The sequence below is a fragment of the Protopterus annectens genome, chromosome 3.part1, assembly GCF_019279795.1.
Source record: "Protopterus annectens isolate FY-2018-M chromosome 3.part1, PAN1.0, whole genome shotgun sequence".
Lineage (NCBI taxonomy): Eukaryota > Metazoa > Chordata > Ceratodontiformes > Protopteridae > Protopterus > Protopterus annectens.
In genome coordinates this window covers 404,418,092-404,445,440 of record NC_056732.1, presented here as the reverse complement: position 1 = coordinate 404,445,440, position 27,349 = coordinate 404,418,092, and the positions used below count along the sequence as shown (strand labels likewise).

Sequence of the window (27,349 nt, the reverse complement as noted above, 5' to 3'; positions counted from 1 at the left end):
TAACTCCAATTTGCAAAAGGCATCTGACCTGGTGGATATTGTCCCCTCAAGTCCATCAGGGCAGACCCTTTGTTCCTCCCGCCCCGGTCGCCATGGTTACATCGGACGCCTCCCTGATCGGGTGGGGGGGGGCATTATCAGGGCAGGATGGTCCATGGCACTTGGCAACCTTTCGAATGCCATCTGCACATAAATGTCCTGGAGATGAGAGCAGTGCTTTTAACGTTGCAAGCCCTCCACGACTCTCTTCCCCTGGGAACTATTGCAGTTCAAACGGACAATATGTCCGTAGTGCGGTATATCAACAAGCAGGGCGGAACCAAGTCCTATCCACTGTGTCGAGAGGCACTCAGACTTTGGCAGTGGGCAATCTCTTCTCAGCGGTTTCTGATAGCAACGCATATCCCCGGGAAATCCAACATCATAGTGGACAGGTTGAGCAGAGCTATTCTCATGCCTCACGAGTGGTCTCTCAAACAATCTGTGACGGAAGAGATTTTTCAGAAGTGGGGCCTTCCTTGCTGCGATCTTTTTGCTACCCCTCAAAACAGCAAATGCCCTGACGACTTCTCTCTCTTCCCCCTTCCAGGCCATCCCCCTAGAGACGCTCTAATCCAAGATTGGCCCCGGGGACTTCTCTATGCCTTTCCTCCTTTCCCTCTAATACCACAAGTAATTCAGAAAGCAACCGCCTTGAGAGCCAAGATGATTCTCATTGCCCCTTATTGGCCTCAACAGATATGGTTTCCGTTCCTACATCGTTATCTTTTGGTACAGCCATGGTATCTGGACCCGGTTCCAGATCTTCTGACCCACCAGTCAGGGCAGCTGCACCAATCCATACCTTCTCTCAACCTCACTGCTTGGTTGCTCCACTTCCATCCCTAGCCAGGCTTCCTATGATTTCTAATCCCGTCCGGGATATCATAGTAGCTTCCCTTAAATCTTCCACCAGAAGGATTTACACTAGTAAATGGCAACGTTTCTCCTTCTGGGCAAAAGCTAGGAACATTTACTGCTCCGATTCATTCGGTCTTGGACTTCCTAACCGAGATTTTTCATTCAGGATCTTCTTCTTCCACAGTAAAAGTTCAGCTGGCAGCCATTTCATATTTTCATATCGGCTTGTTGGACCACAACATCATGTCACATAAACTTTGCAAGGCATTCCTTAGAGGTATATTTTTACTTAAACCTCCGATTAGAGACCCCCCCACCACAGTGGGAGCTAAATTTAATTTTAACATCCTTGATTCTTCCCCCTTTCAAACCTGCGGCTACCTGTTCATTGAAATTTCTTTCTTGGAAGTCACTCTTTCTAGTCGCCATTACTTCTGCCAGGAGAGTATCTGAGCTTCATGCCCTCTGCATTCATCCTCCCTACTTAATCTTCCACAAAGACAGAGTTTCTCTAAGGACTAATCCATCTTTCTTCCCAAAGTGGCATCGCAGACGAACTTAAATCAGTCTATTGATCTTCCAGTTTTTTTTCCCAAATTATTCTAATAGAGCGGAACAAAAACTACATTATCTCGATGTTCACCGCCAACTCAGATATTATCTGGACAGAACCAAACATTTTAGGAAATCTGATCAACTGTTTTTATCCTATGCAGAGAACAGGAAAGGCCTTCCAGTATCCAAGGTAACCCTATCTAGATGGCTGTCTTCTGTGATTACATGCATTTATCAGCTCAGAGGTAAAGAGTTGATTTCTAGGCCAAAAGCCCATTCTACCAGAGCACTAGCTACATCTACAGCTTTTCAGGCTAGACTTCCAATAGACACTAATTGTGCAGCAGCCACATGGGCCTCTCCTCATACCTTTGTTTCGCATTACAAATTAGACTTGGCCTCCAGAGACAGAGCAAATTTTGGTTCCACCATTCTCAAGAGTCTGTTCCATTGAGCCACCCAGGATAGAGGTGCTAGGGACGCGGTCCCATCCAGCAAGAATGAAGGCGAGATTGACAACTTAACATTGAGAAGTTATGTACCTACCATAACGTTCCATGTTAGTTGTCTTCTCTCGCCTTCTTTCTTGCGTCCCGCCCACCATCCCCCTAGCCTGGTCAGACCGAGAAGATTGTTCCTCTTCCTTTAAGAGTCTTGATCCAATTTTTCCAGCTAATCAGCTTACTAGTGTCACTAGATCAGGTTGATCTTTTTCGGGGGATTATTATTATTACCTTTTCCTCTTCCTCTCCAGTTGGAGGAATATATTGCATAATTTTCCTTGGCTACCAAACGAGATCTGGGTAGTCATCACCTTGCATCATGGGATATAGGGTTGCCTCGAGCCGGTAAAATTAGCTCTCGAGCTTTAGCAAGTGGCCGAGTCGGAGCTGAGGATCGGCTCCGAACCCCATCCAGCAAGAAAGAAGGCGAGAGAAGACCGCTAACATGGAACGTTATGGTAGGTACATAACTTCTCATTTTAAATTATTGCATTCTTGCATGAATTCTATCTCCAAGGTGAACATCCGTGCTGCCCTAACCAGCTGACCTTTGACTATAGATTTTTCTGGTATTGTGGATGGCAGCTTGTGCAATGTAAAAATGAGTTTGAGTAGGTTTTCTTTCTATGATTTTTAGATAAGTAGCATCCCCCTAAAATGTCCTTAGTTAATTCCACATCCAAGTAAGCAATCTTTATCCTGTCAAAATTGGATGTGAATTCCAGAAAGGATGTGCTGGCATTCATCTCATCCACTGTTTCCTTAGCCATAGTGTCATCTCCATTTATGATCATAAATATATCATCCAAAAATCGCGTATAATACATGATTTTATCTTTGATGTTACTTCTGGTAAACACAAAATGGTGCTCCCAGAAGGCTATAACTAATTTGGCAAAACTACCACCACATGGGGACCCCATAGCTACTCCCCTTTTCTGTAGGTAGTATGTACCATTAAACATGTAAAAATTGTTCTGCAAAATGATGTATAGCAGTTCTTCAGCTAATCTAGTTTCATTTGCTGGGGCACCTCTTTCTACTAACACATCTACCACCCATTCAATTCCTAAATGGTGGGGGATGACTGTGTAAAGGTCTTTTTAGATCCACAGTTAAAAAAGTTGAGCTCTTCACTACATTGCTGGTTATTCATGTCCCTTAAAAATGACCAGGAGTCCTTACAAATTTGGTGTTCCATTGTTACATATTTTTTCAAGATACCATCAACCACCTTAGCACAATCATATGTGGCTGAATTTCTCCCATCAGTTATGGGGCGTAGAGGAGGGTTAGCCAGATTCTTATGAATTTTTGGAGTGCCAAAGATAACAGGTGTGATAGGTATTGATGTTGTTAAATACATAAACATATCCAAATCAATTTGACTGCAAATAAATAAATCATTAATGTAACCTCTTATTTCCTGTATGCTACATTGTTCATTTAAAGACACCATTTCATAACTGTCCTGGTTCAGCATTTCCTCCATTCTATAGTTGTAATCATCCTTAGTCATAAATGCTAGCCCCCCACCCTTGTCTGGCTTCATGACTCTGATATTGGCAAGCCTCAAAGCATTTAGTTCCAGTACATTTTCATTAGTCATATTCTTCTGCAATCCCCCATGAGCATGAGCCCTTTCATTTATTTCTAAAATCAATTTCACATATTTTTTCAAAAAGTGCTAGTGTAGGATGCAAGGGTGGGTTAAACGTACTAGGAGCCCTGTTTTCATTCACATTATTCATTTCACAACCATGAAATAAAAGCTGTAAATTTAATTTACGTATGTAGAGCTTAAAATCCATCAGTACAGTGCCTATATTTGCTTTCTGCATTGGTATAAATGTCAATCCACTTGCTAAAAGTTCAATTAAATTAGGTTCTATAGTCACAGTAGTAAAGTTAAATATATTGAAGTCACCTTGCTGGTTAGTTTGAATAACAGGATGTCCAGCTGCTTCACTGTGGTTGTGTTCCTCACCAAAAGTAACAGCTGCTTCACTGTGGTTTTCTTCACCAGAAATAACAGTCCCATGCTCATTTTCAATTTCTTCAAGCTGTACTTCCCAGTTTGCTACTGTCTCTGTTTGTTGTAGTGGTTGTTTTACCATGATTTTGCCTCCTTTTTGGTGCCTCTTCACTGCTTTTGACCTTTGTTGTATGTAGAAACATGAACATTTTGTTCCCCTGAAACTCTATTGATGTTTCTCCCTTGCAAACGCTCACTTTTTATTGGCTGGCTTCTGGTTCAGTGACATCACCAGTGATGTCACTAGTGGTCAGATCTGCTTCAGCCTCCTCATGCATATTAATATTAACAAAGCATTGTGGTTGGTTAACAGGGGCTTTTGCTACTCTTGATGGGCATTCTTGGATGTGGGAAAGCCAGACCATTAGTGTAGTCATCAAGGTCTCTCTGTAGTTTCTTGATTTTTGTAGTTTTATATTTTAAAATCAAGGCATCAGTTGACTCAAAAGTTCTATTGTATTCAAATTTGTATCTATCAAAGTCAGTGTTGGTTTTAATGCTGTCCTCCAGCATTAACAGTTCATTAAACAGCTCAGCATTTTCTTTTTTATAATTAGATATTTTCATTAAGGTAAGCCCCTGTTGGTTAAAAAATGAAACCAGTTCTAAGTGAAATTGGGAGTTTGGTATAACCCCCATTGGTTAGGGACAATACGTTAACCTTTTTGGTACCTGTTCACGTTTCAGACATTCTTCTAGGTACACTGTTTCCAACCGAGTCTTTCTATATTTAAGCAAACTTGTATCAAACTGCTTCAGTACAGTCCTTATATCTGTGCCACTGACAGGTTCCACTGTAGCATTACAGTTATCCTGTTGTAGCCCAAGGGAAAATTGATTTTAGAAATAAATTAAAGGGCTCTTATGCTCATGGGGGATTGCAAACGAATATGACTAATGAAAATGTACTGGAACTAAATGCTTTGAGGCTTGCCAACCTCAGAGTCATGAAGCCAGACAAGGGTGGGGGGCTAGTATTTATGACTAAGGATGATTATAACTGTAGAATGGAGGAAATGCTGAAACAGGACAGTTATGAAATGGTGTCTTTAAATGAACCTAATGTAGAATACAGGAAAATAAGAGGTTACATTAATGATTTATTTTTTTGCGGTCAAATAGACTTGGACATGTTTAAGTATTTAACATCAATAACCTATCACACCTGTTATCTTTGGCACTCCAAAGATTCATATGAATCTGGCTAACCCTCCTCTGCGCCCCATAATTGATGGGAGAAATTCAGCCACATATGCTTGGGCTAAAAAAATATGTAACAACGGAACACCAAATTTGTAAGGACTCCTGGTCATTTTTAAGAGACATGAATAATCATGAATGTAGTGAAGAGCTCAAGTTTTTAACTGTGGATGTAAAAGACCTATACACAGTCATCCCCCACAATTTAGGAATTGAATGGGTGGTAGATGTGTTAGTAGTAAGAGGTGCCCCAGCAAATGAAACTAGATTAGTTGAAGAACTGCTATACATCATTTTGCAGAACATTTTTTTCATTTTTAATGGTACGTACTACCTACAGAAAAGGGGAGTAGCTATAGGGTCCCCATGTGGTAGTAGTTTCGCTAACTTAGTTATGGCCTTCTGGGAGCACCATTTTGTGTTTACCAGAAGTAGCATCAAAGATAAAATCATGTATTATACGTGATTTCTGGGTGATATATTTATGATCATAAATGGAGTTGAAACTACGGCTAAGGAAATAGTGGATGAGATGAATGCTGGCACATCCTTAATGGAATTCACATCCAATTTTGACAGCGTAAAGATTGCTTACTTGGATGTGGAATTAACTAAGGACATTTTAGGGGGGTGCTGCTTATCTAAAATTCATAGAAAGAAAACCTACTCTAACTCATTTTTACATTACACAAGCTGCCATCCACAATACCAGAAAAAATGTATAGTCAAAGGTTAGCTGGTTAGGGCAGCACGGATGATCACCTTGGATAGAGAATTCATGCAAGAATGCAATAATTTAAGACAAATGTTTGAAAGAAGGGGCTACCCTGACATGTTACTGCAGGGACTCATAAAAGGAGTTCAAATAAAAAGAAGGGAGTGGCACTTCTCACCCATTTTGGGACCACCAGCCTTATTAACTCATATGCTTAGCCTTGCCCCCGCTGAGGGTAATAGTGCTGACGTAAATACCCCAGTGCACAGTAATAACAATAGGGATAAGATTGGATGTATTATCAGCTTAATTACTACATGTACACCTTATGGTGAGTCCATAAGGGGCACCCTGTTAAAAAACTGGTGCATCCTTATGGGAGACTCGGATCTTAGATCTAAATTGGGTGCCCTACCAAGAGTTGTGTAGAGAAAAGGAGCGAACTTAAAAAATGTATTAGAGAAAGAGCATAAATTGTACAACAGGAACCCAGGAATGGTTAAATGTGAACCCTGTGCCTATTGCAGGTACATAGACATAGGTAGGGACTATACAATTGGTAACGGGCATTTTTCATTCACTGCTAGATATGACTGTAACTTTAAAAGTGTGGTATATTTGGCAAGATGTCAACTCCGTCTGGCATTTTATATCAGAAAAAACGATTGTAGGTTCAAAGAAAGAATCTATGAACGCATTTATAGTGTAAATAGAAACAGAGAAAATAATGCTTTGGCCAACCACATTAGGGACAACCCTGGACACCACTTTAAATTTAAGGTGATTGACCAGGTGATGGAGGGCCCTAGAGGTGGGCATACATCCCTTTTACTCGAAAGACAAGAGTTAGGGTGGCAACTTACCTTAAATGCGCATAGTTACTCACTCCTTAATGAGCAGTGTTCTGTTATGTGTTTACTCAAGCTTAAAAGTTTGTTACGCTGAATGAATTTATGAAATTCAGTATAGAATGTTCTTGTACGATAATATAATATTTTATGTACTTATAGGTTTGTTTGGATGCACCTTTTTGATTGTTTTTTATATATTAATAATTTTCCACTTTGTGCTTAAAAATTCTTTTAAAGTATATGTAAATATCTTCATACGTATGTATATGCCTTTTAACAATCAGTTTTAAACTTGTGATGTAATGCATTTTATTGGTCATGTGATTTCTTGGTTATATAAGGAGGGGTTTTACTTTTTGAATTTGTCTGAAGAAGTTCATTTGATTTAAGTGAACGAAAGCACTCACAAATTAAAGTTTTGGCTTGCCTTTGGAGCTGTGGCCCTTTACTTATTTTATCCCTATTTAATATGTCATAAGGGCAAGGTTTCCCTCAGGACAAATCCATCCTTTTTACCTAAGGTTGTTTCAGAGTCAAATATCAGTCAAACCTTACATCTACCATCCTTTTTCCCTGATTTCTCCAATAAAGGGGTACTGTCTTTACTTGTTAGATATACACAGGCAATTACATTTTTGTCTACACAGAACAAAGGATGTTAAAAAATGTAACCAGCTGTTTGTGGCCTTCTCACTTTTCTTAGGTAACACAGTTTCTAAGGTTACATTGGTGAAATGGTTAAGGGGACTGTATTACCTTTATCACTCAAAGGCACTTCACCCACCATGTCCTGTGAAAGCTCATTGAACTAGAGCTGTAGCAGCGTCTGCAGCTTTTCATGCTAGAGCTTCATTAGATGACATTTGTGCAGCATCTACCTGGACATCTCCTCATACCTTTATTACTCATTACAAGTTGATCCAGGTCTCTAGGGGAAGTGCATCGTTCGTTTCGATGGTGCTCAGGAATATTCTTTCGTGAGGCCTCCCATGATTCAGGTAGCTAGGGACTCTGTCCCACAGTCAATGATTATGTGAAGATTGACCACATCAGATAAAGAAGTTATGTCTTATCATAACATTCCATCTGTGTTGTCGATCTTCACTAATCATTGACATTCTCCCCTCCTTCCCCCCTGCCTAAGACTCTTAGACCGAATAGGAACACAAATATGGTCTCTTATTTATTACAACTTGTCTGTCTGTCACTGTTATAGGCAAACTTGATCTGAGGTAATTTAGTGAGGAGCGTTATGCGTAGAGCCTAGTTCAAGAGTTTGGGAGGCTCGAGCTGAAAACCGGCCGAGTTGGTTCTGAGGCTCAGAACTGAGCCCACAGTCAAGGATTAGTGAAGCTCAACAACACAGATGGAACATTATGGTAAGACATAACTTCTTTTGTATACCCCGGCATTGGTCTGCGTGAACGTATGTCAGCTGGGGATGCTGAAAAAACTTTGGTGTTCAGGCCAGACAAAACCTTCTGCAGGGAAAAGACCCCAAAATCAATACTTGTAACCCTGATCTGCTCAAGCAATTACAATTATAGTAAATGTAGACACAGCTTTACTTTTTGGTAGATTTACTTACACAGCTGTACTTTAAATTCCTGGGGACATTTCTCATCACAGATCAGAGCACCATCACAGTGAGGGAGTTCTGAGAGTTCTAGCATACATGGCATACTGCTTACTAATGGTCCTTATATTGAAGTATGCAGTAGGGATCCTGCTGTTCAGACGTTTGTGGTTGCAGTGGCGGTCTCCACACCCCCTGTACTCATCATTTCTTGGAACAATTAGTAGTGCTATGTTAAGATTGGCATGCACAGAAACAGATTTCTGATGGTCATTTTGTCCATTTCATTTATTTAATTGTATAAACACAGCATGTACTTGGCCTTGTTTCTGTATGCAAACTAGGAGCATTCACTGGTTAAGTGTCTTTAGTTGCACAGTTGGAAAGTGAACGCTTAAGAAATTAAAGCCAGTTGAAGCTTATTTACCAGCTCATAGGTTTAATCCTCTGTACTGAACTGCCATTCACCACAGGTGGTGTGAAAGTTTAAATGATCAGGACTTAAATATGAAAATCATACACAGGAATGAAAGATTGAGAATAATTCTGAATAATTGTTAAAATTATCTGTTTTCATAGGTATCAAGGTCAGGAGATCTATTCCAACCCCGAAAACTTCTGTAAAGAAGATTAAAAAACGGAACCCTTGGTCAGATGAAGACAAGTCTGATAGTGAAGTGGATGAAAATGAAATTGTGGTTGCTCCCAGAGAATCAAAATTGAGGAGAGCTGCAGGTAGTAGTTACTTTCAAAGTGATGTTTTTTGTGTGTGTATAAGAAACATGGACAATAACGATTACAGCATGCTACTAGGCTGAGGAAGATACATGCTGGATACTTCTAGAGCAGTTTTGACTACAATCATCTTTGTTGCCTGAAGTTAGTGCATCGTCTCTCGGTGAACACCATGTGAACTGTCATAAATGAAACATTAATCTCTGTTTTTGAATTAGTGATCTGTAAACCTTTTGTAGCATCTTGTTTATGAGAAGGATGGGTAATGTATAATAAACCTACAGGTGTATTGAATTTTCCTTTTAAGTCACAGTTTCATTCAGCAGTACAGGAATCTCTTTTGCTGCCTCAGTCTAACATCTGGCCAGACTTTGGGTTAAGCAGTCTTCCATTGTGTCTGGGCTGATATTGCTTACCCTGTACATTTTCATGTAGCCAGTAGATTGGTGCTATCTTAATTTCTTGCCATGTTAATTGTTGACTGCAGTAGAATGAGTTGCAGTCTGGCATTGGGCCAGGCCTTTGACCAAAGAGCATTGAGCTGATGATAGTCCTGTTGTAGACCCAGATGTTCTTTGTGTTTCACTGTTGCAGTCATCACATTTGGGGTAGCCCTCAGCCGGCCCGAATACCAGAGGCTTAGTATTTCAGCGTCAGTTGCTGTGGCCTCAGGACTGACGTCACGTCGTCAGTAGTATAAAGTAAGGCAGCCAATGCCATTACATCAGTTTTTCTTGTCGAGGAGCACGAAGCAGAAGCAGTTTGCATGAGTGCCGGTCGACCGCTACCTGAGTTTCATCTTCAGAATTGAAGCTAAAGTCTTCTAAAGCTAAGTACCCCGTTTGGGATCCTTTTCTCTTGCTCTAACCAGTGTCAGAAAAAGTTAACAATTGTCTCGCCTGTGGAAAGCAAGTACTACACCGGGACTTACTTACTCAGTCACTTGCTTAGGCCCAGACCATGTCGTCCCTTGCTGTCACTTTTGTGCTTTAACGCCAGAACTATATGTCGTCGGGCCTTATTGTAGCTACATATTTTCACTTACAGTCCTTGAATTCTGATGTGGCTTCGGTAAGCCATCCGACAGCAGATCGTCCAAAAAAAACATAAGGATAAAGACAAAGACAGACCGCACAGGTCCAAACCTAACGACAATGCTTCCGTTAAGCTAGTCGTCAGTTCTCCGGTCCCCAGTGAGGTGCTTTTGCAGCCCCTGATGCCCACTTCTGTGAATTCGCAGGCCGCTATTGAGGTATGCTGCAAAACTCATCTTCAACTAAGGATCCTGCGGTCGTCTCTACCTTGGATGTCTCCGGAGCCGTTGAGCAGGCACCGGCTTCCGAGAAAGTACTTCACACTACCGATTCTCGACACAAACAGACGACTTCTTTCGCGTCTACCGTTCTTTCGAAAAATACTGAGTTTCTAAGGCCCAGGGTACGAACCACACCCAAGAAACCAATGACCCAATCTCAGACACCTGCTTCCTTGCCTTAGTCTCAAATGCTTAAAATGGCAGAAGACCTTATCCTGCTGATCAGGGGAAGCCAAGCTACCCCTTCCAAAAGAAAAGGAGCTCTGCCCCAGTAGTTTTATCTGAACAGGAGTCTGATGACTCTGATGCATCTGAATATGAAGACATGCATCCCCTCTCTGCATATGAGGATTCTGGTGCAGAGGAATCCATTTCTTCAGCCTCTCCACCCAAGGACTTTTCCTTTGGATAAACCCTTCATTCCAATGGGAATGTCAGGACTACCCTCAGCAGTGTAAAAAGAGACTCGGAGTATTCTTAGAGCTTCCACAGCATAGACGTCTGGCCATTCCCCCAGTCCTGGATGTCGTGGATGATGTTTTCATGGAATCCAGTTTGACTTTTGACACCCTTCCTCCTGCTACCCAGAATCCCTGACAGGTGTGAGTCCCTGACTCACAAATTTCTTTTCAAAAATCCTACTGCTGACCCTGAGGTAATTTCTCAAGGGCTTAAAGGAATGAAAACAACTTCTGCTAAGAATCCCACTCCCACAGATAGGAATTCCCAAGCACTAGATAGATGGGGTAAAAAAGTATACACCTCTGCTACTCTTGCTATCACAGCACTAAATTGTCAGTTCCGTATGCTAAAATTTCAGCAACATACCATGCAACTCCTCAAACAAAAAGTGTCTTCCTTTCCTGTTTGTGCAGAAAATAGAGTTACAAGAGTTAATGCATTCTGCAAGTCAAGTAACTAAGCACACCTTACACTGTGGATGTTCATCATGCATGCAGCTGCAGTAATCACATATGGGTTCTCTGCCGTCAGGCGGGTCCTCAGTCGGCCGAATTCCAAAGTCTTGGTCCGGCGTCGGTTGTCGTCGCTTTCTTTCCTGACGTCAGTGCGACAGGGGTATATAAGACACAGCCGACACCATATTCTTCGGTCTTTTTTGCCGCGCGGTGCCCGAAGCAGAAGCAGTTCGCAAGTGCCGGTCGGCCAGCGCCTGAATTTACAAAAAATTGGAAACCGAAGTCTTCATTAAAGCTAAGTACCCCGTTGGGGAAACTTTTCTTGCCTCAGACTGATGTCAGACGAAGTTAACAATTGTGTTTCTTGTGGGAAGCAAATACCGCATAAGGATTTCCATTCCCTCTGCATACCTTGTTTAGGCCCAGACCACGACGTCTCGGGCTGTCGCTTTTGCGCTATTCAATAAACGCACTATTAAGCATCGGGCCGAGTTCGCCCAACACTATTTTGGTAAAGCCTTTGATTATAAAATGTCGTCGGTGACTCCGACTACCGTTTTGTCCAAAAAACGCAAGGACAAGGACCGACACGCGAGGTCCGCGGTCTCCACCAACACCACGCCAAAACCGGCTGCACGTGGTCCGGTTCTCAGTGAGACGCCTATGCAGTCCCTGACTACCGACGACACTTCCTTGGCGGTGTCTTCTGTAACCGAGACCGCAGGTACCTCGGCCCTTACTCAGACTACAACCACCGAAGCCACTGTGAGTGTTGAGCCTCCTAATGTGGACAGGTCCACTTCCACCCAGGGTGTCTTTAGACCCTCATCTTCCTTTTCCATTAAGGCCTTTACTAAGTCCAAATCAGCCATGCATCCCAAGAGGCCTGTTGCACAGGGCCCATCTCCAGGCCCCATGCCTAAAAAGCAGATGCTTAAAATGGCTGAGGATTTAATTACTCTTATCAGGGGGTTCCCAACCCCCTCCAGACAAGAGACCCAGAGTCGAGGAAGATTCTCCCTCTTCTGAACAGGGTTCCATTTTCTCAGAACATTCTGATGTAGAGGAAAACTCGTACTCCCCTTATGAAGATTCTGATGCAGAACAGTCCATTCCTTCTGTATCTCCCCCAGAGGATTTTTCTTTTGGGGAAACCTTGCACACTTTGAGGGAACACTTCCATTGGGAAGGCCAAGACTTTTCTGATTCCAAGAAAAGGCTTAGGGAATTTCTTTTGTTACCTCAACACAGACCTCTGGCTATTCCTCCTGTCTTGGACATACTTGATGATGTTTACTCGGAGGCTTGTCTTAATCCGAATTCCCTGCCTCCTGCCCCTGTCAAACCTGATAGGTACTACAGAGTTCCTAACTCTCACCAATTTCTTTTCAAAAGCCATAATGCTGACCCTGAAACCATTTCTCAAGGCCCCAAGGGGGTGAAGGCCTCTACTGCCAAGAATCCACTACCTTCCGAAAGAGAATCTAGATCCTTAGAAAGGTGGGGAAAAAAGGTATGCACCTCGGCCACTTTAGCCATGAGGGCCTTAAATTGTCAGTTCCATATGCTTAAATATCAGCAGTTTCTGTTATCACAATTAAGAAATATAATGTCTCAACCTGAACAACCAAATTTGAAGGAATTGCAGGATATGATGCATAGTGCAGAACAAGTGGGTAAACACACCTTGCAATGTGGCTATGATGCCTTCGAGGCCTCAAGTAGAGCTGCTGTTACAGGATCAGTCATTCGTAGACATGCCTGGCTTAGGGAGCAAAGCTTGCCTGATCATGTTAAAGCTAAACTACTAGATGCTCCTTTACAGAAGGATGTACTATTTGGTACTAATGCTGAGGAGATACTACGGAAAATGGAAGAAAAAGCTAAATCTATGCAAACTGTCAAGGCTTTTCTACAGGTACAACCACCTCGTTTTAGCAGAAATTGGCCTTCTAAAAACTGGTCCTTTCCAGCCACGGACAAGCCCCAAAGAGGTAGATACAGGCGAACAATGGGCAGAGGACAATCTCAGGGATCATATAGAGGCAGACAATGGCAAACTCCAGTACCAAGAGGTGGCGAAGACAGTGCACAACAATACAGAAAACAAACCCAATGACTTCCTCCTTTTCATGCCAAGCAAGTCTCAGCTGGCAGCACCCTTGGGAGGAAAGCTGGCATTATTTACAAGAAATTGGCATATTGTCACAACAGACAAATGGATCCTGGACGTTATAAGCAGAGGCTACAGATTTCATTTTCACACCCTTCCAAAAATGAGAGGCATGCCAATCCTGCCACACAATCAAAGGGCAGAGGCACAACTACAAATTTCAAAGCTCATAGACATGAAAGCTATTCAAGAGGTACCTACTCACGAACAAGGTCAAGGTTTTTATTCCAGGCTATTTCTGGTACCAAGGAAAGGAACCGACTGGAGACCCATTTTGGACTTATCCATCCTAAACACATTCTTACTCGTACCAAAATTCAAGATGCTCACATTACAGCAGTTTCTTCCCATGCTGGGCAAGGAGTTTTGGCTGGTAACATTGGACCTCAAGGAGGCATACCTGCATGTCCCAATCAGACAAAGCTGCAGAAGATACCTCAGATTTCTTGCAGGTTCAATCCACTATCAATTCTCTGCATTGCCCTTTGGCTTATCTACTGCGCCCAGAGTATTCACGAAATGCCTGGCATCAGTAATTGCCTACTGCAGACTTCAAGGGATACAAATTTACCCTTATTTGGACGACTGCCTGATCCAAGCGGACAGCAAGCACATACTTCTGGAACATCTGGCTTATGCAACACGGTTGCTGAATTCTCTGGGATACACAATCAGCAAAGAGAAATCCAGGCTAATACCATCTCAGAAAATAACTTTCCTGGGTGCCAACTTGGACACAAACACCCAGATGGCCTATCTTACGCCAGAAAAACAGGGGCAACTAACTCAGTACTTCAAAATACTAGCAAATTGTACCAGGCTTACTGCAAGGAAAATCCTGCAGGCTCTGGGCTTCATGGCATCTTGCATTCTTTTAATCCCATGTGCAAAGTTGCATATGAGGAAACTTCAGTGGTACCTAAAAAACCTATGGTCTCAACACAGCCACAGTTTGGAAACAATAATACCAATAATTCCATGTTTGCAAAAGGAATTTCTATGGTGGGCCCAAGCATGTCAAACAAACACAGGTCTCCCATTCTGCAAGCCTCAAGAAAATCAAGTCATCACAACAGACGCTTCAGATTACGCCTGGGGGGCGCACATGACTGGCAGGTGCATTCAGGGCAAATGGTCCCAAAAGGAAAAGCACCTTCACATCAATCAAAAAGAAATGCTAGCAATAATAAATGCAATTACAGCATTCAAGGACCTCCTGCATCCAGGACAATTATTGATAAGAACACACAACACCACAGTAATGTGGTACATAAACAAACAAGGAGGAACACATTCATGCCCCCTGTGCAGACTAGCCATGACACTTTGGAACTTGGCTCTGGAATGGCAAATCGAGCTTCAAGCACAGTACTTGCCAGGTTTGGAAAACACGCTGGCAGACAATCTAAGCAGAAATATGACAGATCCACACGAATGGAAGTTGCATCCTCAAGTGTTTACAAGGATAATCCAAGTGTGGGGGAGGCCAGACATAGATCTCTTCGCCTCTGACAGGAATCATCAATTGGAAAAGTTTTGTTCAAGGACCTTTCAGCCAAAGGCCTGGAGAGTGGACCCCCTTTCATTCAGTTGGACAGCATGGACAGTTTACGCTTTCCCACCTCTGCCTCTTCTGCCCAAGGTGCTCTTGAAAGCAAGAGCAGACAGACCGAAGATGATACTGATTGCTCCAGACTGGCCAAGACAGCACTGGTACCCACTCCTGAGGAGCCTAACACATACTCCTCCCTGGCCCCTACCTCTAATGCCTCTTCTGCTGACTCAGCACAGCTACAAAACTCTTCACAGTCAGCTGAAAACCCTCAATCTCGCTGCATGGAAAATTCCTTAACACCATAACAGACCCCACTCCCCAAAGAGGTGCAGGATGTCATTTTGGAGGCCAGAAGGCCATCTACTAGAAAGGCTTACTCCGCAAAATGGAAACAGTTTTGCTCTTGGAATGAGAAAAAAGGCCAGGACCCTAGGAAACTGAATTTGCCTCAGGTGTTACAGTATCTAGCTGAGCTGCTGAACAGTGGACTTTCTTTTTCCTCCATAAAAATCCATGCCTCAGCCATTTCTGCAGAATTCAACACGGATCCACCGTTATTCTCTCACCCACTCTTAAGACAGTTTCTCAGAGGGGCTAAGAATATAAGACCACCAAGGAAACAACCAGTGCCAGCCTGGGATCTTAATTACATTCTAGAAAAATTAACATTGCCTCCCTTTGAACCAGCTGCCTCAACTGATTTGCAATATTTGTCCTGGAAAACAGCTTTCCTTCTGGCCATAACCTCAGCTTGTAGGGTTTCAGAACTACAAGCCCTCATGGCTGTGCAGCCCTTTCTCATCTTCCATCAGGACAGGGTTACCCTTCGAACCAACCCATCATTTATGCCTAAAGTGGTATCCAGGGTAGCTTTAAATCAAGCCATACACTTACCTACCTTTTACCCCAATCCTCAAAACAAAGGGGAAAGGCTGCTACACTCCTTAGACATCCATATACAGCTACGTTATTATTTGGACAGAACAAAGCCTTTCAGGAAATCAGAACAACTTTTTGTATCCTATGCTGTAGGAGCTCAAGGGAAGCTTATTACCAAACAGACAATTTCAAAATGGATAGGCCACTGCATACGGTTTTGTTACTCCTATCATGGGAAATCTGTCCCTACTGGCATCAGATCCCACTCCACCAGGGCCACAGCTACTTCTGCAGCCTTCCTTAGAGGAGTTCCTACCAAAGATATTTTAGAGGCTGCCACTTGGAGTTCTGTGCATACCTTCACAAAACACTACCACCTGCCTTTATATTCCAAAACTAGAGCAGGCTTTGCCACTGCTGTGTTGCAGGGCATTTTGACTCATCCCAGTTCCACCTAGTGCCTACCACCCTGTGTGTAGCTTTGGGATTCTACCTATATGTGATTACTGCAGCTGTATGCACGATGAACATAGTACAGTTTTGTACCTACCATAAATGTAGATGTTCGAGTGCTAATACAGCTGCAGTACAGGTTTCCCTCCCTCCTTCCCCTCTTGGTAAAGGACTAGTGGCTAACACCTCCTCTTACAACCTAATTTGGGTTATCCTCCTATGGTGTATTTGCTTGCAACTACTGTTTTTTGATTACATTGCATTTCTTGAATATATTTATATATATAATTTATGTATTGCCTTCCTTCTGGGGGCACCTGACATCTGGGGCAAGAAAGACTGAAGAATATGGCGTCGGCTGTCTTATATACCCCTGTCGCACTGACGTCAGGAAAGAAAGCGATGACAACCGACGCCGGACCAAGACTTTGGAATTCGGCCGACCGAGGACCCGCCTGACGGCAGAGAACCCATATGTGATTACTGCAGCTGTATTAGCACTCGAACATCTACATTTATGGTAGGTACAAAACTGTACTTTTTGATGCCCTGGAAGCTTCTTACAGGGCAGCAGTCACCGGTTCTGTCCTTAGAAGGCATGCTTGGCTTAAGGAACAGCCCTTGCCAGACCATGTCAAATCTAAATTATTGGATGCACCCTTGCACAAAGACAACTTATTTGGCACCAAAGCAGAGGAGGTCATAAAAAAGATGGAAGAAAAAGCTAAATCTATGCAGACAGTTAAGGATTTCCTACAGTTCTAGCCACCCAGGTTCAGCAGGCATTGCCCCTCCAAGCACTGGTCCTTTCCTGCCCCCACCAGGTCAGTTCAGCCCAGATCCTGGGGAAGCAGACCCCCCCAGACAGCAGCCACAGGGAATGCAGAGATCAAAGCAGTGGAGAAGTTCATCGTGTTTCACTGTTGCAGTCATTACACTTGGGTTATCCTGCTGGCAGGTGACCCGCAGTCAGCCCGAGTTCCAAAGTCTTGGTCCGGCGTCGGTTGCTGTCGCCTCTTCCCTGACGTCAGTGCGCCAGGGGTATAATAGTTGCAGCCGACACCATTTTCTTCAGTCTTTCTTGCCGTGTGGTGCCCGAAGCAAAAGCAGTTCGCAAGTGCCGGTCGGCCGACCTCTGAGATTTTCAAAATTGAATTTCAGAACCGAAGTCTTCAGTAAAGCTAAGTACCCCATTGGGGAAACTTTTTCTTGCTCCAGACCGATGTCAGTAAAAGTTAATAATTGTTTTTCTTGTGGGAAGCAAATACCTCATAAGGACTTTCACTCTTACTGCATTCCTTGCCTTGGCCCTGATCACGACGTTACTAGTTGTCGGTTTTGTGCTAGATTCAATAAATGCACTATTAAACGTCGGTTTGAATTTGCTTTACATTATTTTGGACGAAGATTTAATTATAAAATGCCGTCGGATCAACCAATGACCGGAATGTATAAAAACCGCAAAGACAAAGAAAGAGACAGGCATCCGAGGTCCAAAACCGAAGGCAAAGCCTCTTCTAGGCCAGTCGCCGGTTCTCAGTGAGGTGCTTTCGCAGCCCCTGACATCTGCTACCTCAGAGCCACAGGCCGTAACCGACTGCCACGTGGAGGCCCTGAGGCCTGTTGAAACTCAAGGTATTGGGCCTACGGAAACTATTCCCTCAGATGGGTCTGGAGCCGCTGAGCAGGCACCGGCTTCTGAGGGCGTCTTCAGACCTTCACAGCTTACAATTAAGGCTACTACAGCAGCAAAGGCAAAGTCAAAGACAAGGAAACAAGTGCAACATTCTCCAGAACAGTCATCCATGCCAAAGAAACAGATGCTTAAAATGGCCAAAGACCTTATTACTTTATTCAGGGGCTCACATCCCCCTCCTGACAAAAGGCCTAGGCAAGACACTGATTATGATTCCTCTGATCAGGTTTCCATTTCCTCTGATTCTTCCTCTGATCAGGGCTATTCTCTCCCTCCTTATGAGAACTCTGATGCTGAAGAGTCCATTCCTTCAGCCTCACCACCTGAGGATTATTCTTTTGGGGAAACCGTGCACACCATGAGGGAGCATTTCCACTGGGAGAGCCAGGATTACTCAGAATCCAAGAAAAGGCTCAGAGATTTACTTTTATTGCCTCAGCACAGGCTCCTGGCTAATCCCCCCTGTGCTTGATATTGTAGATGATGTTTTTACTGAATCCAGTATGTCTCCAGATTCTTTGCCCCCTGTATCAGTAAAGCCAGACAGGTACTACAGGGTCCCTGACTCTCATAAATTTCTTTACAAAAACCCTGTTGCAGACCCAGAAACAATTTCTCAGGGTCCTAAAGGGGTTAAAGCTTCCACTGCCAAAAATCCTGTCCCCTCAGATAGAGATTTTAGAGCTCTGGACAGATGGGGGAAGAAAGTTTACACTTCTGCTACTTTAGCTGTAAGAGCTTTAAACTGTCAGTTTCACATGCTTAAATATCAGCAGTATCTAATGTCATTGTTAAAGCAGAAAATGGTTACAAATACAGAAAATCCTGACAGTAAAGAAATGCAGGAATTATTGCATGCAGTTGAACAAGTGGGAAAGCATACTCTGCAGTGTCATTTTGATTCATTAGAGGCTTCTTGTAGAGCCGCAGTTACAGGCTGAGTTATTCAAAGACATGCTTGGTTGAAAGAAAGTTTACCTGACAATGTTAAGGTAAAATTATTGGATGCTCCACTACAGCATGATACTTTGTTTGGAGTTAAGGCAGAAAAGGTGTTAAAGAAAATGGAGGCTAAAGCAAAGTCAGTGCAAACAGTGAAAGATTTCTTACAGGTTCAACCACCTAGATTTAGCAGAAACTGGCCTTCAAAAAAATTGGTCCTTTCCAGTGTCAGGCCACAAAGAGGCAGATACAGACGCCCAAGAGGCAGATCTCAGCCCCAAGGCTCCTATAGACCTAAACAATGGGGTGCTTCAGCCCCCAAAGGAGGAGAGGACAAATCACAAGCTTATAGGAAACAGTCACAATGACTTCCCTCTGCAAATGCCAAGCTCTTAACAGTTGGCAGCACCCCTAGGGGGAAAGCTAGCACTTTTCTCAAACAATTGGCACATGAGCACCCAAGACCAATGGGTGCTGAATAATAGTTTCTCGGGTACAGGTTCCACTTCCACATGCTTCCAAAACTAAAAGGTTGCCAAACCTGCCACAAAACCAATGGGCAGAGGCTCAAAAACAGATTGCTGCTCTTATGGATATGGGAGCTATTCAAAAAGTTCCACAAGAACAACAGGGATTAGGATTTTACTCAAGACTTTTCTTAGTACCCAGAAAAGACAAAGCCTGGAGACCAATACTGGACCTGTCAATCTTAAACACCTTCCTGGATGTTCCAAAATTCAAAATGTTAACACTACAACAACTTCTGCCCATGCTGGGCAAGGAGGCTTGGCTAGTTACTTTGGATCTCAAGGAGGCATACCTGCACGTCCCAATCAGACAATCGTGCAGAAGATACCTCAGATTTATAGCAGGCTCAATGCATTACCAATTCTCTGCACTGCCCTTTGGCGTATCTACTGCGCCCAGGGTCTTCACAAAATGCCTGGCACCAGTAATTGCGTTTTGCAGGCAAAAAGAAATTCAAATATATCCCTACTTGGACGACTGCCTTATTCAAGCAGAGAGCAAGGACATTCTTCTAGAGCACCTGGCGTTTGTAAAAAGATTACTTATTTGCCTAGGGTACACAGTAAATGAAAAGAAATCAAAACTAGTGCCCTCTCAAGAGATAATATTCCTGGGTGCAAGCTTAAATACCACTGCCCAGATGGCTTATCTCACGCCAGACAAACAAAGGCAACTGACTCATTACTTTCAAATGATGGCAAAAAAGACCCAGCTCCCTGCAAGAAAAATTTTGCAGGCCCTGGGTTTCATGGCATCCTGCATTCTACTAATTCCATATGCAAAGCTGCATATGAGGAAACTACAATGGTATCTAAAAAGTGTTTGGACTCAGCATTGTCACAGCCTAGAGACCATCATAACCTTGATCCCCTGCCTACAAGAGTTTCGATGATGGTCCCAGGCCTGTCACCACAACAAGGGACAGCCTTTCACCTTACCTACAGCCAGGCAGACAATAGCAACTGATGCATCGGATTATGCCTGGGGAGCACATATGGCAGGAAAATGTATTCAGGGCAAATGGCCCAGGGAAGAAATGCATCTTCACATCAATCAAAAAGAGATGCTAGCTGTACAAAATGCCCTGACAGCCTTCAAGGACCTAATACATCCAGGACAACTGTTAATAAAGATGGGCAATACCACAGTTATGTGGCACATAAACAAGCAAGGGGGCACGCATTCCTACCCCCTATGCAGACAAGCCATGACTTTGTGGAAAACAGCACTGACCTACCAGGTACATCTGCAAGCACAATTCCTGCCAGGAACAAAAAATACACTAGCAGACGAACTAAGCAGAAATCTCATGGATCCTCACGAATGGAAGCTAAATCCACAAGTGTTCGACATGATAACAAGGGAGTGGGGACGCCCAGACATAGATCTTTTTGCCTCCCCTCACAATTGCCAAATACAGACATTCTGCACAAGGATTTATCACTCTCAAGCATGAAAGTGGATGCTCTATCATTCAGCTGGAAAAACCTGACAATCTATGCCTTCCCTCCGATGCCTCTTCTCACCAAGGTACTTCTAAATGTCAGACAAGAGAGACCAGAAATGATCCTGATTGCACCAGACGCCAGCACTGGTATCCAATCCTAAAGTCCCAAGTCCCACCTTGGCCTCTTCCTCAAATCCTTCATCTTCTGACACAGCAAAGCAATCAGATTCTGCACAGTCAACTCAGAACCTTACACCTGTCTGCATGGCGAATAATGTAGCCACTCAGACTGCATCTCTCTCTAAAGCTGTTATGGATGTAATTTTGGAAGCCAGGAGGCCCAGCACTAGGAAATCTTATGCAGAAAAATGGAAGAGATTCTGTGCTTGGAACCAGGCACAAGGGCTTGACCCACTGCTCCCTAATATACCTCAGATTTTACAATACTTGACTGAGATGTTGCACATAGGCCTATCTTTTTCATCTATTAAAATCCATGCCTCTGCCATTTCAGCTCATTACAATGCAGATCCTCTTATTTTTTCACATCCTCTACTACGACAGTACCTCAGAGCGGCAAAGAATATAAGACCCCCTAGAAGAGCAACAGTACCTACTTGGGACCTCAATTTTGTTTTAGAAAAACTAACACTGCCTCCATTTGAACCAGCCAGCACAGCTGATCTTAAATTCCTGTCATGGAAAACTGCTCTGCTCCTAGCAATAACTTTAGCAAGAAGAGTCTCAGAGTTACAGGCATTGATGGCTGTAGAATCTTTCCTCATTTTTCATCAAGACAGGGTTTCTCTTAGAACAAACCCAACATTTATGCCAAAAGTGGTCTCCAATGTGAGCTTAAACCAAACCATTCATTTTCCTACTTTCTACCCAAATCCCCAGAATAAAGGGGAAAGACTTCTGCACGTTTTGGATATACACAGACAGCTACAATTTTACTTGGACAAAACAAAAGCTTTCAGAAAAACTGAGCAACTGTTTGTAGCATATGATGCAGGATCACAAGGAAAGCCTATTACAAAGCAGACAGTCTCCAAATGGATAGGACACTTTATCCACTTCTGTTATGCACAACATGGCAAATCTGTGCCTAAGGTCATTAGGTCTCATTCTACCAGAGCAGCAGCCACTTCAGCAGCTTTCCTCAGAGGAGTACCAACCAAAGACATTTTAGAAGCTGCAACTTGGAGCTCAGTGCACACTTTTACCAAGCACTACCACCTACCTCTCTACTCCAAATCCAGAGCAGGCTTTACCACCGCAGTTTTGCAGGGCTTGTTAGCCTCGCCAAATCCAATCTAGACCAAGCCACCCAACCTCAGCTTTGGGATTCTACCCAAGTGTAATGACTGCAACAGTGAAACACGAAGAACATAGCACAGTTGTGTACCTACCATAAATGTAGGTGTTCGAGTGTATTCACTGTTGCAGTCCAGGTTACCCACCCACCATCCCCCTCTTTGCTGGGACTATTCTGTACTTCTCAACTCTATACAACCTATGTGGTGTATTTGCTTGTAGATGAAAGAAATGTTTATAGTGATATATGCATGGTTGTTTGGCATATTTATGTCTTTTCAGCCTTCCTATCTGGGGGCACCTGACATCTGGGGCAAGAAAAACTAAAGAAAATGGCATCGGTTGCAACTGTTATACCCCTGGCGCACTGACATCAGGGAAGAGGCAACAGCAACTGACGCCGGACTAAGACTTTGGAACTCGGGCCGACTGCGGGTCGCCTGCCATCAGGATAACCCAAGTGTAATGACTGCAACAGTGAATACACTCTAACATCTACATTTATGGTAGGTACACAACTGTACTTTCCTCCACTTCAAAACCAGGGAGTTCAAAGCCGCCCCCTCATGGTAAGAACCCACAATGACTCTCCTCCCCCACCCCCTCCCTTTGCCCACCTGCACTTGCCCCTAGGTGGAAAACTCTCCTTCCACGCAAGCACCTGGACTACCATTACCAGTGACCGCTGGGTCCTCAACAGTGTGTCCCAAGGATACAGATTTTCTTTCCACACTCTTCCAACCCCAAAAGGGTTCCCAGATCTACCTCCAAACCAGTGGGCAGAGGTGAAAAAGCAAGTCCTTTCCCCGCTCTCTATGAGGGCAGTTGAGCACGTTCCTGCAGAACAGATAGGCCAAGGTTTCTAATCCAGACCTTTCCTGGTACCCTGAAAAGAGGGCACCTGGCACCCCATCCTCGATCTATCCATTCTAAACACCTTCCTGGTGATACCAAAATTAAAAATATTCACCCTCCAGCAGCTGCTACCCATGCTCTCCAAGAATACTTGGCTAGCCACCCTAGACCTAAAAGAGACCTACCTCCACATTCCTGTTAGGGAGTCATGCAGGAAATATCTACGTTTCAGAACAGGAGCTCTGCACTTTCAGTTATCTGCACTTCCCTTTGGCTTATCTACTGCTCCCAGAGTTTTCACAAAATGTCTGGCTCTCACCATTGCCTGTTGCAGACAAAGGAATGTCCAAATTTACCCATACTTACCCGACTGCCTAATTCAGGCAGACAGTCAGGAAAAGCTGCTCAAGCACCTAGACTTTGTAAAGTCCCTACTGACTTCCCTAGCGTACACCATCAATGAAAAGAAATCCAAACTAGTACCCATCCAAAGGATTATATTCCTGGGAGCAAGCCTGGAGACAGCATCCCAGATGACATTCCTTACACCAGAAAAGTAAACTTACCTGACAGCCTACTTCTCTCAACTAGCCACCAGAGCCAAGTTATCTGCATGGAAAATCCTGCAAGCTCTGGGGTTCATGGCATCTTGCATTCTACACATTCCATATGCCAGACTGCATATGAGGAAACTTCATTGGTACCTAAAAAGCCTTTGGTGGCAACACTCAAGAGCTGAAAATTCTTATACCAGTGATACATTGCCTAAGGAAAGCTTTTCTTTAGTCGGCAGCAGTATGTTCCCCACAACAAGGGACTACCTTTCTCAACACCCGCCTTCGCCCAGACCCTCACCACAGATGCATCAGACTATGCCTGGGATGCACACCTGGATGGCAGGTGCATACAGGGCCAATGCAGCCCACAGCAAATCCATCTGCACTTCAACCAAAAAGGGATGTTAGCTGTCCAGCACGCATTGACAGCTCTCAAGCCCCTTCTGTCCCCAGGGGCTCTCCTGATCAAAACAGACAACACCATTGTGATGTGGTATATCAACAAGCAGGGAGGGACTCACTCCTACCCTCTATGCAGGCTGGCCATGACCCTTTGGCACACCGCCTCTGCCATGCAACTCCACCTGTTACCACAATTCCTGCCAGACTCTAAACTCTCTGACAGACCACTTAACCCAAAGTCTTCTGGACCCACACAAGTGGCAGCTAGACCAAAGAACCTTCACCCTAATAACTCAAAAATGGGGAACCCCGAAGGTCGATCTCTTTGCCTCCCACACCAACCATCAGCTCAGCAAGTTCGGCACCAGGGAGCATCACTGCATGGCTTGGATAGTGGATGACCTATCCTTCCCCTGGGTCAGTCTCTGTCTATTGATTTTGTCCCCACTACCTCTCATCACCAGGGTACTTCTCAAAGTAAGGGAAGAAAAACCAAGGACAATTCTGATTGCTCCAGACTGGCCTCGTCAGCACTAGTACCCACTGCTGCGCAGCCTGTCCCCACTGCCACCATGATAGCTCCCTCAGACCCCAACCCTCCTGATCCAGAGGAAAGGAGAATTCATGCATCCCCAATTGCAGACCCTCAATTTGGCAGCCTGACTTATTCCATGACCACTGATCAATCTGTCAATCTCAGTAAACAGGTTCTAGATGTACGTGATGCTAGACGCCCTAGCACTAGAAAGTCTTATGGTGACAAATGGAAAAGGTTCTGCACCTGGATTCAGACTAATGGAGCCAATGCGGCACAGCCCTCCCTACCTCTCATCCTGGATTACCTAGCTGACATGCTACATAGTGGTATTTCCTTTTCCTGTGTTAAAATTCATGCATCTGCTATCTCTGCTCATTTCCACACTGAGCACCTCCTTTTCTCACACCCTCTGATCAAACAGTCCCTAAAGGGGGCTAGCAACTTGAGGCCACTCAGAAGAGCATGTACCCCAGCTTGGGACCTAAACTTTGTGTTGGAAAAGCTCACCCTGCCCCCCTTTGAACCAGCATCTTCAGCAGAGTTAAAGTTTCTCTCCTGGAAGACAGCTTTTCTTCTGGCCATCACTTCAGCCAGAAGAGTCTCCGAGCTACAAGCACTTATGGCTGTAGAGCCCTTCATCATCTTCTATGCTGACAGGGTGTCCCTCAGGACTAACCCATCCTTCATGCCCAAAGTGGTGTCCAGTGTGGCTCCCAACCAATCCATTTATTTTGTCCAACTTTTTCCCTAACCCACAAAACAAGGGGGGGATCCCACACTTTCTACATGTGCACAGACAGCTCAGATTCCATCTAGACAGAACTAAATCATTCAGAAAGACTGATCAATTACTGGTCAGCTTTGCTGCAGGAGCAGAGGGCAAAGCCATCTCCAAACAAACCATTTCCAAATGAATAGCACACTGCATCCATTTCTGTTACAAGCAACATGGAAAACCTCCCCCTAAGGGGGTCAGGACTCACTCTACTGGAGCAGCCTTCACCTCTACAGCTTTCCTCAGAGTAGACCCCACCAGGGACATCCTGGAGGCTGCCACCTGGACATCTGTTCATACTTGCACCAAGCATTACCACCTGCCTATCTTCTCCAAATCCAGGGCAGGCTTTGCCACTGCGGTCTTGCAGGGCATCCTAGCATCCACCCTTTTCCTCAGCTTTAGGGCAATAGTGAAACACGAAGAACATAGTACATGTAGATGTTTGAGTGTAATCACTGTTGCAGTCCTGGTTTACCTCCCTCCCTCCATCCCCCTCTTCTCTCCCCCCCCCCCCCTTACAAGGAACTTTTTGGTATTTACTTTCTACTGGTGGGGTTCTTCCACCATATCCTGGCTCCCACTTGGGGGCTCCTGACAGGGCAAGAAAAACTGATGTAATGGCATCAGCTGCCTTACTTTATACTACTGATGACCTAACATCAGTCTTGAAGCGACAGCAACTGATGCAGAAATCCTAAGCCTCTGGTATTCGGGCTGGCCTAGGGCTACCCTGGCAGGGATAACCCAAATGTGATGACTGCAACAGTGAATACACTCGAACATCTACGTTTATGGTAAGTGTACACAACTGTACTTTTCTTGTCTTTCTTCCTTCTCTTAGTTCATATTTTTGTGCAGACTTCTGGTAGGCAAACCAATACGCAAGAATGTATAGGGCATGTCCACCTCAGAAAAGGCAGCTACATATGCCTGCCAGAATCAGAGTGCTCAAAAAAAAAAAAAAAAAAAGTGCACATCCACTGCGCCTAGGCCTGGAGTATGTCATGGCTTTTTGTAGTGTTTGCCAGAGTTATCCTAAGAAAACGAGAGGCCTATCAAGTGTGCCAGACCAAAAAGATAAGATACTCATGGCCTTATTAGTTCAGGCAAACATTTCTGCAAGAGCAGGGTGGCATGGGTGTCCTTCATCAAAAGAAAAGACCACCACAGAAAAGAAGAGGGAGGTCTCCCAGTGACAGATGTGGACTCGTCTGAATCTATCAAGAAGGAAATGGACTTTGCACATCACAGCTTTTGAACCCTGTGACATGCAACAGAGACTGAGAGTGCACCTAGCCTCTGATTCTCCACTAGAAGACATCATTCTAGTTCACCCTGCCCCAACCCTCTCAGTCATGAAGGAACACTTGAGGTTGCAGTCACAACTGAATCCAAGAAGAGGTCCCTCAAAAAACAGTCGGAAGCCACTGTTTGATGTTCTTCGTGTTTCACTGCTGCAGTCATTACATTTGGGTTATCTGCCTGCAGGTAGCCCTCAGCCGGCCTGAGTATCAATCTTGGATTCTTGCGTCGGATGCTGTCTCCTATTCCATGACGTCAAGTCGCCAGGGGTATAAAACATGGAGCCGAAACCATTACATCAGTCTTTCTTGCCACGCGGTGCTCAAAGTAGAAGCAGTTCACAAGTGCCGGTCAGCCGACTCCTGAAATTTTCGTTTTCGAGTTTCAGAACCGAAGTCTTCAAAAAAGCCAAGTACCCCGTTGGGGATCCTTTTTCTTGCTCTTAACCGATGTCAGTAAAAGTTAACAATTGTCTTACTTGTGGAAAGCAAATACCTTGTAAAGATTTTCATTCGTACTGCATTCCTTGCTTAGGCCCAGATCACTACGTCCCTCGCTGTCAGTTTTGTGCCTTATTCAACCCCCAAACTATTCGTTGTCTGTTTATTTTCGCAGCCAATTATTT

The 27,349-nt window shown here is 44.1% G+C and overlaps 1 protein-coding gene across 1 annotated transcript in view; it reads left to right on the top strand.

Moving 5' to 3' along the window:
- TOP2B (DNA topoisomerase II beta) overlaps positions 1-27,349 on the top strand; it is a gene marked incomplete in the record, with an annotated part of 2,991,925 nt that overhangs the window by 2,837,741 nt on the left and 126,835 nt on the right. The window contains 1 exon segment of the mRNA XM_044066877.1: positions 8,915-9,070. Coding sequence (XP_043922812.1) covers positions 8,915-9,070 — 156 coding nt within the window.